At 29.8% G+C, this 18,370-nt stretch overlaps 1 protein-coding gene across 1 annotated transcript in view; it reads right to left on the reverse strand.

Annotated features, from left to right (window-relative positions):
- Positions 1-3,726: 3,726 nt before the first annotated feature.
- The window catches only part of LOC145324362 (neural cell adhesion molecule 1-like), a 72,097-nt gene continuing 57,453 nt past the window's right edge, over positions 3,727-18,370 (reverse strand). The window contains exons 16-21 of the mRNA XM_080166967.1: positions 17,602-17,750; positions 12,625-12,696; positions 10,024-10,127; positions 5,717-5,817; positions 5,186-5,255; positions 3,727-4,153 (exon numbers count right to left, since the gene is read on the reverse strand). Of these exons, the coding sequence (XP_080023093.1) occupies positions 4,109-4,153; positions 5,186-5,255; positions 5,717-5,817; positions 10,024-10,127; positions 12,625-12,696; positions 17,602-17,750 (541 nt within the window). The 3' untranslated portion in view covers positions 3,727-4,108. The remainder of the gene's footprint in view (positions 4,154-5,185; positions 5,256-5,716; positions 5,818-10,023; positions 10,128-12,624; positions 12,697-17,601; positions 17,751-18,370) is intronic.

An 18,370-nucleotide genomic window follows, 5' to 3' on the forward strand; every position in this document is an offset into this window, starting at 1 on the left:
CAAAATTGGTTGGCGATTTCTCCACATTTTTCATTAGGATTGGAGTAGGAGGAAAAATTGACATTTTCAGATTTTTTCGATGGATTTGTATTATTTTATTCCTGAATAAAATAATAAATATTCCTGATGTGTTTTTGTGGGTTACATCAGCCAAGCTGAAATTTGTCCTGGATGCATAAAGTGGAGGAGAATAGTGTTTTATTGTTGCAGCTGACTTCTATATATCATCAAGTGGAAAGGATTGGTTTGTACATTTATTATGGTTGACTGATAGCTGGCAGCATTTTGTCATGGTGGTGATTGGCGCGGCTGGAGTGTGAAATTTTCTTGATATTTTTCGATTTGTACCTTGGCATCCCTGACATAAAATTGATATGATGATTCGTATAATGTAATCTGTTTTAAATGTCGTCTTAAATATAAAAAATATTGAAATTGTAATTATCAGGAAAGATGGATGAAAGAGAGAGACATCGGCTGGTTTCTGGTCGGTTGCAAGAGGAACACGAGAGGTCTTTAGAGAGGTTGGAGGATGGTAGGACCAACAGGCGGCGGGTGGTGTACAGAAAGGATGATAAGGCTGGTCCCAGTAGGGCTGGTCCCAGTAGAAGACAGCATAAGGATGGGCGGCAGGTGGTGTACAGAATGGATGATAGGGCTGGTCCCAGTAGAAGACAGCATAAGGATGGGCGGCCCAGGTATGAATTTAATGATGAGTTTCTGAAGTTTCTGAAGAATAATGATGATATTGGCAAGGACGGTTTGGAAGTGAATCTTGATGCATGGGACAGGTGGCCGAGCGGTCAAAGTGGTCTGGAGGAGGGCGAAGGAGGGTCAGGAAGAGGTGTGGCCAAGCGTCCTGCTGTTGGGTTAGATAATTTGGGTTCTAAAAATAAAAATTTGAGAGTAGAGGTGACATGTATTTTAAAGGTGGAAGCAGTAGTTCAACAGGTGGAAAATGCTTTGACAAGTCATGGGGCCAGTGTGAAGGGGGTTAATTTAGACATGTCACAGAAAGAGGCAGAAGTTCAGAGACATTTGACAAATATATTCAGCGAGATCAGGCGCAAAATAAGTAAAGATCTACCTGCTGTACCTTGGCAGCTGCAACAGGCTGGGAGTACTAGTGGGGCGGTGGCTGCCAGTGAGGTGATGGTGGTTCAGGGAGACGTTCCAGATATTGGTGCTGAGTTGGAGGTTCAGGCTTCAGTGCCTGCTGAAGAGGGTTCTGTAGCTGCTGCTGTAGATAATGCGGTAATGGCTGCTGATGTAGATTCAGATTAGTGAAGCCTTGATGGCGTCAGGAGGGGGAAAATGTAGTATAGTTCAGTTTTAAGTTTTGGCTTAAAAGTAGAAACATCATTTACTCTTTATTGCTCTGTAAAAGTTAAGAGCACATTTAAGAGAACTTTTAAGAGAACATTTATTTAGTTAGTCAGTTGATATTGAGAGTCCTAACACAGAACATTATCTGGTTTGGGTTCGAGTCTTTATTAAGACCAATACAGCTATTTACAGACATTCTACTACTTTAGCTAGTTTGCATAGGCAAATATTCTACTCCTTCAAAGTGCATAGTTAATTAATACATTGTATTAATTAGACAGTCAGTCATCCTGTTGCTTGGTGTCCTGATAATTAGACAGACAGCCATCCAGCTACTTCCGAGTTATATAGCTAATTAATACCTTTGTATTAATTAGACAGTCATCCTGCTACTTCAGAGTTATACAGCTAATTAATACCTTTGTATTAATTAGACAGACAGTCATCCTGCTACTTCAGAGTTATACAGCTAATTAATACCTTTGTATTAATTAGACAGACAGTCATCCTGCTACTTCAGAGTTATACAGCTAATTAATACCTTTGTATTAATTAGACAGACAGTCATCCTGCTACTTCAGAGTTATACAGCTAATTAATACCTTTGTATTAATTAGACAGACAGTCATCCTGCATAGTGCATAGTTAATTAATACATTTGTATTAATTAAACAGACAGTTATTCTGTTGCTTGGTGTCCTGATATACAGGCAGACATCCTGCTACTTCAGAACTTTCCAGCTTTAAATAATCAGTAGTTTTGACTTATTAACATATTTAATCAATTATAAATAAAGTATCAATACATAATCTTATTTACTCAAAAACTGCATTTAATCCAATATAATAAATACTTAAAAATCTGTTTGCATTTTGAATTGAATATTAAGTCTACTCTATCATTAACTTATGTAAGTCTGTCTATATCACACTATATTCTAGGCTTAAAACATGGGTCTGGATGCGACTTTTTAAAGAAAACTTTAAATTAAAATTTTACCAAAAACTGGAGAAAGAAGGAAGGATGCAAAATTGTCAAATTCAGTTATGAAGTAGGCATAGGAGTCTAAATATTGCAGCAAAACTTTTTCAGATCAAGAAGGGGATATAGCTTAAAACCATCAATGAACATATTTGAACCTTCCCTAAAAGGACAAAAAATAGTGTTTATTGAGATATTTTGCTTCTAGGGACTCTTTTGCTAAACGGGGTAAGATAGTGGTGAAGAAAATAGCCTAAAACCACCCCAAAGCTTAAATCAGTTCTATAGTTATCTAAATCCTAAGCTTCTGCCCAAATAAAACCTACTACTTTATTGCAATAATAAAAATAATGATAAAAACTTGACCTCTTTATTGAAAATTGCGCTAATAAATTTGCAATAATATTTGCACACTCGCGGCAAAGTTTATTATATGCAGAGAAGATATTAATTAAGAAAAAGGAATTTATTAAAACAGTGTTCTGTTCACAATTTTAAACTTTTTCTTTGCACAGCTATAGCAGAACGCCAAGGATCTAAAGGGATAAGAAAATGGACGATAAATTGATGTACATCCCAATTGAGAATACACAAAATTACCCCCTCTGTAAGTTACAATCAGTGGTTGAAATTTTTGATACACTCAACTTAATGAACCAACCAATCAAAATTAAATAAAGTCCCCAAGGTACTTAAGCAAACGAATAAGAAAACGTTATAATGAGTTTTTGGGGACAAGTGTAATAAACAGCCCATAGTCGCTTCCCTCCCTATATTTACATCTACAGATAGCTTTATCCTAATTAACACTACTAGAAAACTATATCAAAACTATATACTACCATTGAAACGAACCAAGAAATATCAATTATTTTGAATAGTTTCGAATATAACGTAAGCTTTTAATCACCAAAATGACCAACGGAACTGATAAAAATTTTGATTGATCAAATGATATTGCACTATTTTAAAGTTACCAAAATATAACAACATTTGATAAATATTAACATACTAACAGAAGTACAACCATCCAGATTAATTTAATTGTAAACTGTAAAAAATGTTTCTTTTTATATAACGTGCACTTTTTGCAAGTGGTTTTAGTTTAACCATTTATAACCTAATTTAGTGAACTAAGTTGGTATAAAAATTGTAACATAAATAATAACAGAACAGCGGTTATTAGAATACTAAATAATAAATTTCATATACTGAATTGTTTTTTCTACAGTATACAATTTTATAACATATCCTCAAAAGTGCATTATTTAATGCTAAATGATTGATCAAATAAATAATTGTTAATTAATCAACAAAAAAATGAAGATAATTTATTAAATTGAAAGCACTTTACTGCAATTAGTTAATACAATTAAATTAATTAAATTTATATCCTAATTTGAGATAGAAGTATTCCTTTAAAAAATAATTGAGAAAAAGTTTTAATTCCCATAATCATAATGGATCATAAAATTAACCCTCCCTCCCCCATATTGTAAAAAAATTCCCATAAATTAAGGTCCTGCAGAGTTAGTGAAAAATTTTTTAAATATAAGAGGTATTTGAACGATGAAATAAAATAATTATCTTTTATTAAAGAAACCTTATTTCTCTTTTGAGCAACAATTATTAAAAATTAAATGCTATTTTTTAATTGTCAAACAACATATACGATATCAATACATACACAATAAGAATACAATTTTTATATTTATTCTGAATATTTTTGTCTTTTATTGACAGTTACTTTATAGTTTTTAAGAACATTAATTAAATAGATAATAAGAAATAGTTTTTATTCTAAAATCTTGTGACATTTAAATCTTCCTCTTTCTCTTTGTAAATCTGAAAAAAAATAATTATCAATAAGCTACAATAAAAACTAGTGGCGGCGCCACTAGCATCCAAGAGCTCTACCCGCAAGGGTAGAAAAGACCTAAAATCAACCCAAGACTTGATAGTTTTAAATCATCTCGGGTCCTCGCAAAGCATCCATAAAATGGAGAACTCAATCGGTACTGTGTTCATACCATAATAATACCAAATAAGACTTTTCATTTACAACTTGTTTATTTTTATTTAAACATATTTTAATCATAAGACGTATTCGTCCTTGTTGTTCATTTTTGCGCATTTTCAGTTCATTAAACCTTATTGAAAAATTTCTAAACATTTTTCATATGATTAAGCATATTTAGTGAAGAATTTGTAAAGTTTTCAAGAAACCAACCAACTATGAACAAAGTTAATAATAAATATAATAACTACATAAAGGGTGTTTTAAAAAAATAATTGCTCAAAATTTTCAATATAAACACTGCAATTTTGGTTCAAAATTTGGTTTATGTTAGCCAAATAATTCATCCTCAAACAACTAAAAATAGAGAGAGTCGTCATGGCTTAATGTTTGATGGGTCTGTCTTTTTTATTCCAAATTGGCAAAGAAAGGTCTTTACATGACCAATCAAAAAATCTAAACATTTTGGGTTCTATCAAGTACTTGACATGATTTAAATTGTGAGCGATTATTTTTTTTTTACGCCCTTTTTTGTATAAGGTCAAAGCCCTAATCTTTATATGCATAAAAGAGGAATAGTGTTGTTAAACGCTATTGTAATGTCAAACTGCTCATAATTAGTTCTTCAATTATAGCGAGGCTACTATTAAAGTTTTTTATCACGGTCATGATAATATCGAACTTTTTAATGAATTTATTCTTATCAAAAATAAATCTATACACCAACAAATATGACACAACACTCAATTTGAAGTTGCCTTGCTTGAAGTCTAAATAACTTGGCTTATCCTAAACAGCCTAATATACATTCTAAGTGGGCGTGGTTAAACTAACAAGTGGGTGTTCCCTGTATTATATACCTGGTAAAGTGGAGAAGTATCCTTTGGGGGCGTGTCAGCAAATTCTGGGGGGACAGGAGGTGGGTCCATTCTGAAATATAATCACAATTACATTAGTTCTTAAGAAGATTTTATTTTTACTTATTAGTTGACTTTTAATTATACAAAACTAATATTTTTTTGTACTTCACAGGTCTTCTGCAAACATGATTCAATGATTAAGTATATTTTTAGGGTGACATTGAATAGAAGTAACTCAAGTGCCTAATGAAAATGACGTCACACAAAACAAAAGACCAACACTAGGACAGTATACATTGTAATTGACCAATGGTTAAATGTATTCTGGCCTATCATAGGTCATTTTTATTGTATTACGTCATTCTTTATTGGGCACTATAACTGCTTCTATTTAATATTCAAATAATTGGTATCTATGCCAAATGCTGGTATTATCCTACAGGTTTAGACCCTTAGGTTTGCCGAAAAAAGGTTTTTTTATGTTAAATTTCTAGACCTGAATAGGTCAAAGTTTCCCCAGACAAACTTTACCTGAGCAGAGCATTCTTTCCCTCTGCGGTCAAATCTTCTGCGGACGAATCTTCCCTGGTCAAAACTCTCTGCTCATAAACTACGGGTAACTCAGGTAGCTCCTATAAGAAAATTGTAGATTATAATTAGTATGAAAACTTAACTTAATGAACTAACCAATCAAAATTCAGTATAAGACCCAAAGTTGTTGAGCCAAAGATTAAGAAAAAGTTTTAACAAAACTTGGGGACTAATGTAATAAACAGCCCATCCCCCCCTTGTCCTGTATTGCTTACTGTATGTATTTATATTTTATTAAATTTTGAGTTGTATATAACCTACTTTTAGAAAATACTTTTGATTCCTTTAAGTTTGTTAATGTTTTCTTTACCTATCAATGTTTTTTTTCATGAAGCTATGCGGGTGAAATATATAATGTATGAAAATTGGGCTAATCGCTTTGTTATTGATTATAATGCTCAAAAATAGAGCAAATTAAATTGTAATGCTGAGAAAATTTAGTAAAATATATTAGGAAAAAATCTTGAAAGTTTAGATTAAACGTTCCCTTGTGTATTTGTTTCAAAATTTTGCAACTATGACGTTTCATTGTTAAATTACATATTAAAGTTTTAAAGAACAAAGTTAAATATTTTTTTTTAGATATCCAGCATAATGATTTTTAAGCATAATTTTGAAGTTTAGAAGGTTAATTATTGATACTTTAATGTAAATAAAAAGAGCTGTTAGATTTAAATATCAGTTAAACAATAGGATTCCTTTTTTTAAAAAAATATTTAATATTTTCAACCTTATGTTCAACTTATATTTTAATTTTAACTAATATGAAGCTTGTTGTTTTCTAAAGAATATTTTCAAAAATGGCTATCTATTATTTTTTAGAATTGAGCTACACCTATATTATGATTTTGTTTTTACTACATAAGTATACTAAAGAAAAGGAATAACTTATTTTCTTTTGAGAAAAACTTTATAAATTTTAAATCTGAATACTATTATTTTTTTATTTAGTATTTAAGAGTAGTAAAGAAAAGTGTAAAAGAGTGTAATACATTTGCTAATTCCATTTTACAGTTATGTGGAATATTTAATCATTGGTAGCAGTAAGTTTAATCTTATCAACTTTTAACTTTACAAAATACCCTTTACCAATCAATGTAAAAGTAACAGGATATCTATCCGTCTATATTTACCAAAGGATATCGCTAACCGATAAACCGATATGATTCTTCTATATTATGTAGCTTCTAATAGGCCCAGTAAAGGTGTATAACTATTTGGTTCCAAGAGGAATCGCCACAGAAAAAAAAGACCCCAACACACAACAAAACAAGGATGATAACATCCATAAAAGCGAAGCACTGAAACGGTAGGACAAACGGACATTAATACTTGTATAGTGTACGGAATAATCAGAATATAAAAGTATAAGAGTCAAAGCAAAATTGTAAGTAAATTTGATAAAAAACTTCTTAATACAGGATAATGTTTATAGACATACTAACATTTTTAGGACTTAGTTATAGAGTTGCTTCGCTTATGATACTGTACTTTGTTGTCCCAGGAATCAATGTACCAAAAAATTTAGATCAAACGGATAATTAAATCACATAAAAATTTTTTGCTAAAAAAGTAGAAAAATTAACATGTTTAAAATGGACGTACGGACATTTTGGTAATGATTATAGAGTTTCTAAATTGTACATAACTACTACAGGAATCACCATGCAAAGTTTGAAATCGATAGGACAATTCAAACATGCCCAAATTAACGAAAAAAAGCTATCTATCTCGGACAGACGGACGGACCGACCCCAATTATAGAAAAGCTTCGCTTTTAAAAATAAAATATGAATACTTTTCTTTTAGTATTGAAAGTGGGGTGGGTGTCACAATATTTCTAGATGCATATAAGCAAAAGTGCGGTCTTGCCTATTCTAAAAATAACTTAAACCGATTTCCAACCCACTTTTCAATAGAGAGCCATAAAACATCAATTTGTAACACATTGTGCCACTCTTTTACCAGGCTTAGGTGTCAACACATCACCACAAAATAAACTGCTATGCGTCTCTTTCTTGTAGGAATAAATGTATAAGTATAGATGTATAACCCAGACAACTACCTGGTTCTAATGGTTGGGACCTTTTTCGTCTTCTAGCACATTACTCTCTGGTCTTTTGTAGCGACTTGGCTGTGTTAATTATTCCGATGCTATTGGCTGATATTCAAAGACAAAATTAAAAGTCGAAAAAAGGTCCCCACACAATGAACATAGGGTTATTTAACCCCTGCCCCTTTTATTTTTTATTTTAATCTTGTATTATTAAGTTTAAGTTCAAAACTTTGAGATACATACGAAACGAATGTAAGAAAACGTTAAGGCACGATCGATTGTATGTACAGCATGACCCTCAAAAAAGTATTTTTAAGCATCTGCAGCCCTTATTTCTCAATGAATTATAAAAAATGCTTATGTCCTTGTTCTCCATAGTATTCCACATAAGTAGATATAAAAATATTTTTTTTACCTCCATTAACACCGGAGATTTTTAGAGCTAAAGTTTTGAAAAAGTGACTGAGAAAAAGAATTTTTTTTGTTTCTCTTATTTTTTGGATGGTTATATTATGTTTTTCTGGCAACTGAATAATGATACACAAAGAAAAACAAGTTAACTAATTATTTCTTTTTTATTCCACCAAAAAATATAAATTTTTAATGGCAAAAAATACTACTGAATGAATTGATTATTTGCAAATTTTAGGTTATTTATTAACCCTTATTTGAGAAAAGGATTAATTATGACAGTTGCTCCGCCTACTTTTCTGACATCTCAATAATTTAATAGGGGGTTAATTAAGCTTTTTAGACAAAAAAATCATTATGTTTTAATTTTATTTTCTTTATAACTTTTTTGTTATTAAAGTTAGGATTGTGAAACAAAAACAATTTTCCTGCTTTATTCATAAAGATTTATTTGGTTTTTTAATCTTAAACAATTTTGCCTAATAAGTAAGTTTTTCAAAATATCATTAAACTAAAAAGACTCAAAAAATATGTGTAAAAAAATGCTTTTTACTCAAAAACTAAATTTTTTATTTCATTTTTGTATAAAGTTTCTGCTAGTAACAAAAATAAAAGGATTTCTACCTTAATTTTGCTAAAAAAGTCGTTTCATGTTAAAAGTTACTTTTTCCTCAGTCACTTTTTCAAAACTTTAGCTCTAAAAATCTCCGGTGTTAATGGAGGTAAAAAAAATATTTTTATATCTACTTATGTGGAATACTATGGAGAACAAGGACTTATGCACTTTTTTATAATTCATTGAGAAATAAGGGCTGCAGATGCTTAAAAATACTTTTTTGAGGGTCATGCTGTATGATAAAAGAAGAAAAGCATACCGGACAAAGTAATGAAATATAAATCATTAATGCACCCAATTTTGCCTTTTAGTAGAATTAAATGAAGACGAAATTTTGTCTAAACTAAAAATTTTCGTTCTTGCTTTAAAAATAAAAAATTTCCCTTTTTAAGGGAACACCAATATATGGCTTTTATAGATATGTACATTGTTTTACAATCCTTAAAGCTAAATAAATTTTATATTGTAAATACAAACGAATAAAATAGTAAAGCTATTTCAGTAGTAAAGCTACTTTTAATTGTAAATGTCCGTCTGTACGTGTACATAAAAATCTTTAATATGAAAAAATTATTACAAATTTTACTAAATTTTACGAAATAATTTATTCTTTAAAAGGTCTTCTATTTTAATGTTTTTTTTTGCTTCGTAATCCAATCAAATAAGTGGTTGATATTTTTGTATTAAACATTACATGCTATTGTGAAGTCAAACTGACATAAAGTAATTTAAATATTTAAACAGAGCTTAATATTGCAGACGATCGGATAAATGGACGACAGACATATAAAATAAAGATATATGGTACTTTTTATGATCAAGAAAAAGAGTATCATTTACAAAAATTTCATTTAAAATTGTCTCAAAATTTCTTAGATTTACAATGCTTAATACAAACATGCTATTGTATGCACATTTAGACTTTAATATGATAAGTAGAGTGACTAAGAGTGATTAAAGCAATTCTAATAAAAACCAACGACAAGTTCTTGATCTATTTAAAAATATTCTCAATTTCATATTAAAAAAATGCAACTTTTTTGTACAAACTTTGTATCTCTTTAAAATTGAATATCTGCCCAAAAATACACCTATTATTTTAAGTATACGCCTGGTATAGCACCTAAAAATTCCTTTACTATCTGCAATAAAAAGTTAATTTACCTGACTGGCTTGCATTCCATATTTTGATTTACTTCTGTGCATGTGAGTGTGTTCTTTCTTGGGCAGGGTGCAGTACATAGAGTTTATATACTCTTTGTTCTCAACTAAACAGTACAACATAGTATATTGAATATGTTACTATTCTTGGGCAATGTACAATACATGGAGTTTATGTACTTTTTGTTCTCAACTAAAAGTACAACATAGTATATTGAATATGTTACTATTCTTGGGCAAGGTGCAGTACATAGAGTTTATGTACTTTTTGTTTTCAACTAAAAATACACAAGAGTGTATTATTAAATATGTTACTGTTTTTTGGCAGGATGCAGTACATGGAGTTTATGTACTCTAAGTTCTCAAATAAAAGTACAAAATAGTATATTGGAAATGTTACTATGTATTTGAAGGGTTAGAAAATGGCAGATAGATAGACTAAACACTTCAGTCTAAAAATAAAATAAAATAATACAATCTCTGTACCTATATAAATATTTTTAAAAATAAAGAAACTCATCGATTCAGTAATAGATAATCAGCGGTTTTATGTTGTTCTACAGTGTGTTTTTTTTATGAGAACTTTTTTGAAAGCAATTTTACCCCACTTATAGTTATCAGAATTTAATGATTAATGGCTTATTTTCTTTGTTTTTTAAGGCAATTAATAGAACAACAAAAACATATTTCAGTTTTTATTTAAAAAGTACAGTAAAATCTAAATTTCAAAACTAAGGTGTCAACATATAAAAATGGTTTTAGCGCATTTTTCTTTAAAAAATGGATTTTCTGTAGTCAACTTTGGGGGGCCAGTACTCCCTCCCTGGTTGAGATATGACCTTCAAACTTTGATATGTTCTAGTACATGTCCCTAATAGTATCTGTATACATTTTTATTTCTATATCTCAACTTTGAAGTGTTAAGCAGCCATTCTTGCAAAAGGTTTGTTATTTGAGCATAAGAAAAATGCGCTAAAACCATTTTTAGATGTTGACACCTAAGTTTTGAATTTTAGATTCTACTGTACTTTTAAAAAAAAAACTGAAATATCTTTTTGTTGTTCTATTAATTGCCTTAAAAAACAAAGAAAATAAGCCATTAATCATTAAATTCTGATAACTATAAGTGGGGTAAAATTGCTTTCAAAAAAGTTCTCATAAAAAAAACACACTGTATTTTATAAAGATGCCATTTTAAATGCAATATCTTTTAAACAATATAAAATACTTTAAGTAATTTTTTTGTAACTTAAGATCCCTATAACAGTAAGTTATGCTTCTTTATAGGGAAACTTATCATATTTTGAGTACAGTATTTCATAAAAATAATAATGAAAATCATTTATACACAAAAAAGTCAATAAAAACTTCTCTATTAAAAGAAATCAAAGGATGAAAATACAAATTCAGGATTTAAAATACAATGTTTTAAAAGTAATGGCTTGTTTTGTTCATAAATATCAAAGACACTCATTTCAATCCTACCCAAGGGACTGAAACTTAAAAAATTGGGTCTAATTCTTAAAACTTTTTTATTGGAGTATAATCAATTTTACTTTAACGATAGATTTTCGAAAAAGTACTGAAACTATAAGGTTATTATGCTTAAGATGAAAAAGGAACTTGAACCAATTTGGCACTACCTCAGAGAATAAAGCTACTAGTCTTGCGGTGGTTTTAAGCTATTCTCTGGGACACACTCAACCCCCCCCTCCCCCTCCCCCCAAAAAAACATAAGAAGCTAGGGGTGAGAGAAGTAAAATAAAAAATCAAATTCTAAAAAAGTAAAATTTCAAAAATATTTTGTCTAACAATAGTTTTAGAATCGAACTATTTGTTTTACTATTTGAATTCCCTTGTTTGAAGAAAGAGAGTATTATATGGCATTCCTATTTCTAATCTCAGCGGATTAAACAATTAACTTACAACACTGCGTATAATACCAGTAGCTTCTCCCATAGCAACCACATTATTTTTCTAAAGGCCATAACTGTATTATTGCAGTCATATTTCTCAAATCTATCCTTTTTTATGGATATTAAGGGATAAGACATTAGAAAATAAATTCTAATATATCCCAAATGATGAATAACAAAACTTCCCCTACCCTAGTTTATAACAATTGTTTAAAAGAAAGGGCACTAGTAGTTTTCAACCAATCAATTAAAATTCATTAAAAGTATCTAAAGTTTTTAAGCCTAAAAATAAGATAACATGGTTAATTTTATTTTTGCTTTTTTCCATGTATATATATCTTATATTTATCTTGCCATCTTTATAATATGTCTTTAATCAATCTATTAACTATTCATGATTATATCTACCTTTCCATCTATCATTCAGGCTATCTATCTATCCATCTATTATCAAGGCCATCTATCTACCTAATAATCTATCTTCTATGCTATCTATCTACCAATCAATATATCTTCCATGCTATCTATCTACCTATCCATCTATTTTCCAGGCTATCTATCTATCCATCTATGTTCCAGGCTATCTATCTACACCTATCAATGCATATTCCAGGCTATCTATTTACATATAAATGTATCTTAAAGGCTAACTATCTGCCTATCTATCCATGCTATCTATCTATGCTACCTTTATATTGTGTATATGAGGAATAGGAACTATTGTAAGAGTTTCTTCGAATAAACTTCTGATTGTTACGATCTGAAACATATATAATATATATGCATTTCAATATGAAATCTTAAGTTCCTATACTTTTAATATTCTTATACTTATAACAGCTATATTAAAAGCGAAGCTTTTCTATAATTAGGGTCGGTCCGTCCGTACGTCCGTCCGTCCGAGATAGATAGCTTTTATTCGTTAATTTAGGCATGTTAGAATTGTCATATCGATTTCAAACTTTGCATAGTGATTCCTGTAGTAGTTAGGTACGATTTAGCAAGCGTAGCAACTCTATAATCATTACCAGAATGTCCGTACAAGAACAATATCATAAGAGAATCAACTCCATAATCAAGTCCTTAAAATTTAAGAATGTCTATAATCATTATCCTGTATCAAGCAGTTTTTCAACAAATTTACTTACAATTTTGTTTCGACTCTTATACTTTTATATTCTGATTATTCAGTTCAGACACTATACAAGTGTTAATGTCCGTTTGTCCAACCGTTTCAGTGCTTCGCTTTTATGGATGTTGCAATCCTTGTTTACATAAAATCTTTTAAACATTTCCCACGTGTTCTTAAAATTTCTTTCAAATCCACAGTTTTTTTTGGTAAAATATGTCGTTCGAGTGTATAATAGTTTCAATCTACAGAAGGGGTAATTTTGTGTATCATCACTGAGCGTATACATCAATTTATCGGCCATTGTCTTATTCCTTTAGATCCCTACATAATACCAAAGTCAACACAATACCTAACTAGGGTGTGTAAGTCGCTAAACAAATCCAGTAAACGGGGTTTAAAATATATTAAAATTTGGATTAGCTTGTTTTTGATAAAACCATTCTTGATTTTACATAGTGCATTTATATGTTTATAAATGAATTTGAAACAAATGTTGATATTAGCATTAAGCTGTCTACAGTTATGATAAGTTTATTGTTTATTTGTATTTCTTTACATATACATATCAACATGATGCATTGAAATCAGGGAGGGAGAGGAAATTGGAGGCTAAATATCACTGGTACTCAAAGTTTTTATTTAATTGGCTAAAAATTGTTGGGTAATTTTCTTCAATTTTGATTAATTGGTTGGATTTTTCAATGTCAAAACTTAATTAATGAAAGATCATTTTTAGATGGTTTTAAGCTATTATTGTGCCCCGACTTCTTATCACTTTTAATCCTAGGGGCACAGCTACTATCCTTATACTAAAGTAACAGGATGTCTGTGTGTCTGTCTGTGTGTCTGTCTGTGTGTACCGAAGGATCTCGCTAACCGCTGAACCGATCGGGTTCTCCTTAACAGGGTAGATTCTCATATGTCCCAGGAAGGTTTATAACTATTTTGGGGGAGGGTACCACCACCCTCCCTAGAGAAAATAAATTTTTTAAAAATTTCCCAATTTTAGAAAGAGAGTTCAACGAAAAACAAACATCAAACGTAAAATATTTTTTAACTTATTCTTTTAAAATCTAAAATAAGAAATTGAATTATTAAATTCGACTCTCTCCTCCTCAAGTGCCCCTAGAGGCCTCTAGGGGCGTAGCCGCTAGTTAACATATATAGCAACAATCATATTTAAAAACAAACAAATGAATTGCATTGTTAGTTTGTAGCGAAGCTTTTATGCACTTAGGGATTAGGAAGGTTCTCAAAAATAAAAATATTTTCAATGTATTAATTGTTTAGTTTTTAAGAAGGTGTTCTAGTCATCTTGAAAACTCCACCTTTAACAAAACCAACGCTTTATATTACCTACAAAAATTCATGAGAGGGCCTATAATAGCAAAATTAAATAATTGACTATTTCTCGGACTTATGTATCATAACCTTGCATTAATCTTAAACACGTAAGCTAAAAACAACTAGAATTTGTTTCATTTTTGAGGGGGTAGGGTTATTTGTTCTCTGATTTAGGTTAAAGTTTTGGCTATTTTTATTCTGTCAAATATTTATATTTTTGTGTGAACCCCTAACAAATCCATATGCTTAACAAAGCACTAGGCTAGTCTCGTTTATATTCAAGATGTATTCTTTATATTTTCAATATCCTTTACTTAACAAAATTGTAAACATCCATTATTAAAGTTTTAAAAGTTAAAACTGTATGATGGCAATAATATTAGAGTAGTTATTCTGGAGGGAAGATGACTTTTGAGTGGAGCAAAAAGTTGTATAGCTCCATTATCTTATCCGTTGGCTCCAATTGATTTTTATTATTTGGTACGAGCATTCTCCAAATTTTCAACAAATAACTTTAATTTTACTGTTGGGTTAGTTTTGTTCATCGTCACTGGGGATATATATCAATTTCATTGCCTTATCCCTTAAGATCCCATTTAAGATTTCTTTATTGATATCATAAGATGAAATAGATACATTTTCTTAACATATTTGCATTTTATGAAATGATTTCATCTTGAAAATGTTTAATGAAGCAAACAAAAATATCTCAAACATTTATCATATAGATTGTCAGGGATAAAAGCGCACAAAATATCAAAAATTGATATAAAAATTTTAAAAATATTTTCCTAGCTTTAAATAGGCATATTTTCAGACAAAGAAATTTTATTTCTTCGTTACTTTTCTGCATGATTTGATTGGTCTGTAATCATTCCCAGAAATTCCGTTTGTTCATTTAAAACATGCTGTTTTTTTACAACTATTTAATTATCCTATTCATCTAATTTATGGATTAATTATTAACTATAGGACAGCAAGGCATAATATTATAAGCTATGAATCTCTATAATCAAATTCTAAAAAAATAACTATGTCCTTTTACTGTATCCTGTATTTACGCAATTTTCCAAAACATTTATATTTTTTTAGTTTAGACTTAGAAATTAATGTTCTGCTTATTAAGCTCTGACTCTACAAGTTTTATTCGTTTGTTCTTCCTTCTGATTTTAGAGCTTGGCTTTTACAGATATTGTCACCCTTTCTCATAAAAACAAATAATCTTCAAGTGCTTTTCCCTTCACATATGAACACTACTCTTTAATATCAAATATATTTTAATGCAAAATAGAAAATCTTATGTTACCTTATAACAGCTAAAAAAATTTGTATGGTAAAATTTAAAAAAACAAATCGATATATTACTACTAGAGCAAAACACTAGAGGGGAAAAGGGTTATATAAATGTATATTTCCATCCCAATGATAATGTGCCGACTCTCAATTGGTCTTTTGAAAATCATATTTGTGTCGGGATTATTAACACAGCAGAAAACAATTTGCTAGCAGACGAAAAAGATGATTGGAAAAGGGAGGGAGGTAGTTATCTGTATACTCATTTTACTACAGGTCTCTTATATTACTTAAATTAAATAATGTTAAGTCTTGCATTTTGTGTTTCCTATCATTTAATGTTATAGACGTTAATAATATTTTAACCAATAAACATACTACTATAAACCAATCTAGAAATACGGAATCGTATGAACATATTTAATATTTAATCCTTAAAATATTAAATATGTTTTATACAAAATAAGTTTAAACACTGAGAATTGTCTTATTTGTACAACATTTCCTAAATAAATGTAATTCTTTTAGAATAAGATGTTTACTTATTTCTTCTCAAACCTATTTTTTGATGTTATTAATCTAGGAAGGTCACCCAATGAGGAGGGTACAAGAATCCAGACAAAGCCCAAATTGTTTTAAAATTGTGTTAAAATTTATCCATGTGACGTAATAAAAATGAGAGATTATCCATCTCTATTTTAGGGGTTTTCTTTCCCACTTCTCCTCTCATCTCCCTCATTTTATTACGTCACTTAGATCATTTTTGACACAATTTTAACACAATTTGGGCTGTCAGAATCCACCATCCACTTTGAAGAAACTTATAATTGGTTTTGTTTTGAAATAAAAAACAAACAATTTTTTAGTATATGAAAGGGGAAATTCAAAAATGGCCAAATACCTGTCTCGGTGACATGAGAAAAATGGATTTTTTTTACTTGGATCTTTGATTATCATGTACTCTAATAAAGTGAAACTTGAAGCGGCTATAATAACGATCGACCCCCCCCCCCCCCCCCCACTTATTTACCCTACCCTCTTCTTCACTCCTACAAAATGACCAATAAATGACAACCTACATTGACGACAATATTCTAACTCCATTCATGAGACTCCTCTTAGTAAAGAAAAAACTATATACACTTTAGCGAGATATTTTAGTAGAAACAGACACTCTTTTTATGACATTTGTTGGTAAATAATATGTGGGAAAATCTTAAAATATTGTTGTCAGAATAAAGACTTAAAATGTCAAATATTTTAAGAGACTATAACATATAAGTTTCTTATATAAATTTAGTTTTATTAAATAAAATATGTTTCTTAAAATGCAAAATCTTTTCAAATATTGCATAATAAAATTCTTACTATTAATGACATAACCTTTATCCTACAAAATTTCTACCTTTACAACGTAAATTATTTATATTATCATCTTAATACCAATAAAATATAAGTTTTTAGTTCTTACAACTTTAAGACAAAGATTTTTATTTTTTTTAAATTGTAACAAAAATTATAAAAATCTATATTTGCTTTAACGTATTCTTACAATAAGAAACATGAGAAAATAACATTAAAAACCTCCTCCAAATAACTGCATTGTCCTAAAACCATAGCCAAAGCTTAAAAATGACATCATTTAAAATTCGATATATATATATATCAACTCAATACGTTCATTTTAGGGCAAGATATTGACCATCATAAGAGAAAATTTATTTACATCATACAGCATTTCTTGTCGTTTATTTTAAATCCAACTTACGACAACGTTGCCCTTGAATCATTTTTTTTATCTGGCTATCTGGCTAACTATATGTATTGTATATATTTTTTCTATCTATCTAAATTCTATCTATTTATCTATCAGAGTATTTATTTATCTGTTGCTACCTTTCTCTGGAATGATATCAGGATTGCTGTGTGACATTATGGGGGAGCAAACGTCGTCTTTGATTGTGACTGAGCTGCTTGTGGTTTGAGTCCCCCCGTTCTCAGAGTCCTTTCCGTCCACTGAGAGCTTCGGCTTATACTTGTTTACTCTAAAAATAGATAAATAGAGTATTAGGTTGTTTATCTGTCTGCATTTTTATCTGTTAAGATCTCGTAAACGATAAGACCAGGGATAAGACCAATCGGTCCACAGTTTTCTGTTGTTTCAGGAAAGGTGATAGTCTTATAAGCGGGCATGGAGGTTGGCAACAATCCCCAAACCCCATCGAGGAGAATTACTCAACATCAAAATAAATATTTTTTATTCAAATATAAAACCATCCATTAGATAGAGAAAAAAATAAATATTTTTTATACAAATATAAAACCATCCATTAGATAGAGAAAAACCTATATTGATCTAGCACAATCTGAACAATAAGTTATATAAGTAACTAGTTAAATAATTAGATTATGAGTACATTTTTAGATAGATAAATTTCTTGTCCATATAAACATGAATTTATGTGATTTCAGATTAGGTAGCTAACTATTAGCCAGATAGTAAAGTTGATTTTCTTTCATTTTTTGAAGTGACAAATTTAAAGTACATAGATTTTTTTTAAATATGTATTTACTGAATTATTTTAATTAAGTATACTGGAAATTGTTTGGATTATTGTATTCTATTTTTAGCTTTTAAGTTATACTTGAAACAAAATAAAAATAT

The sequence above is a fragment of the Acartia tonsa genome, chromosome 7 (assembly GCF_053477335.1).
Source record: "Acartia tonsa isolate MP-2025a chromosome 7, ASM5347733v1, whole genome shotgun sequence".
Classification (NCBI taxonomy): domain Eukaryota; kingdom Metazoa; phylum Arthropoda; class Copepoda; order Calanoida; family Acartiidae; genus Acartia; species Acartia tonsa.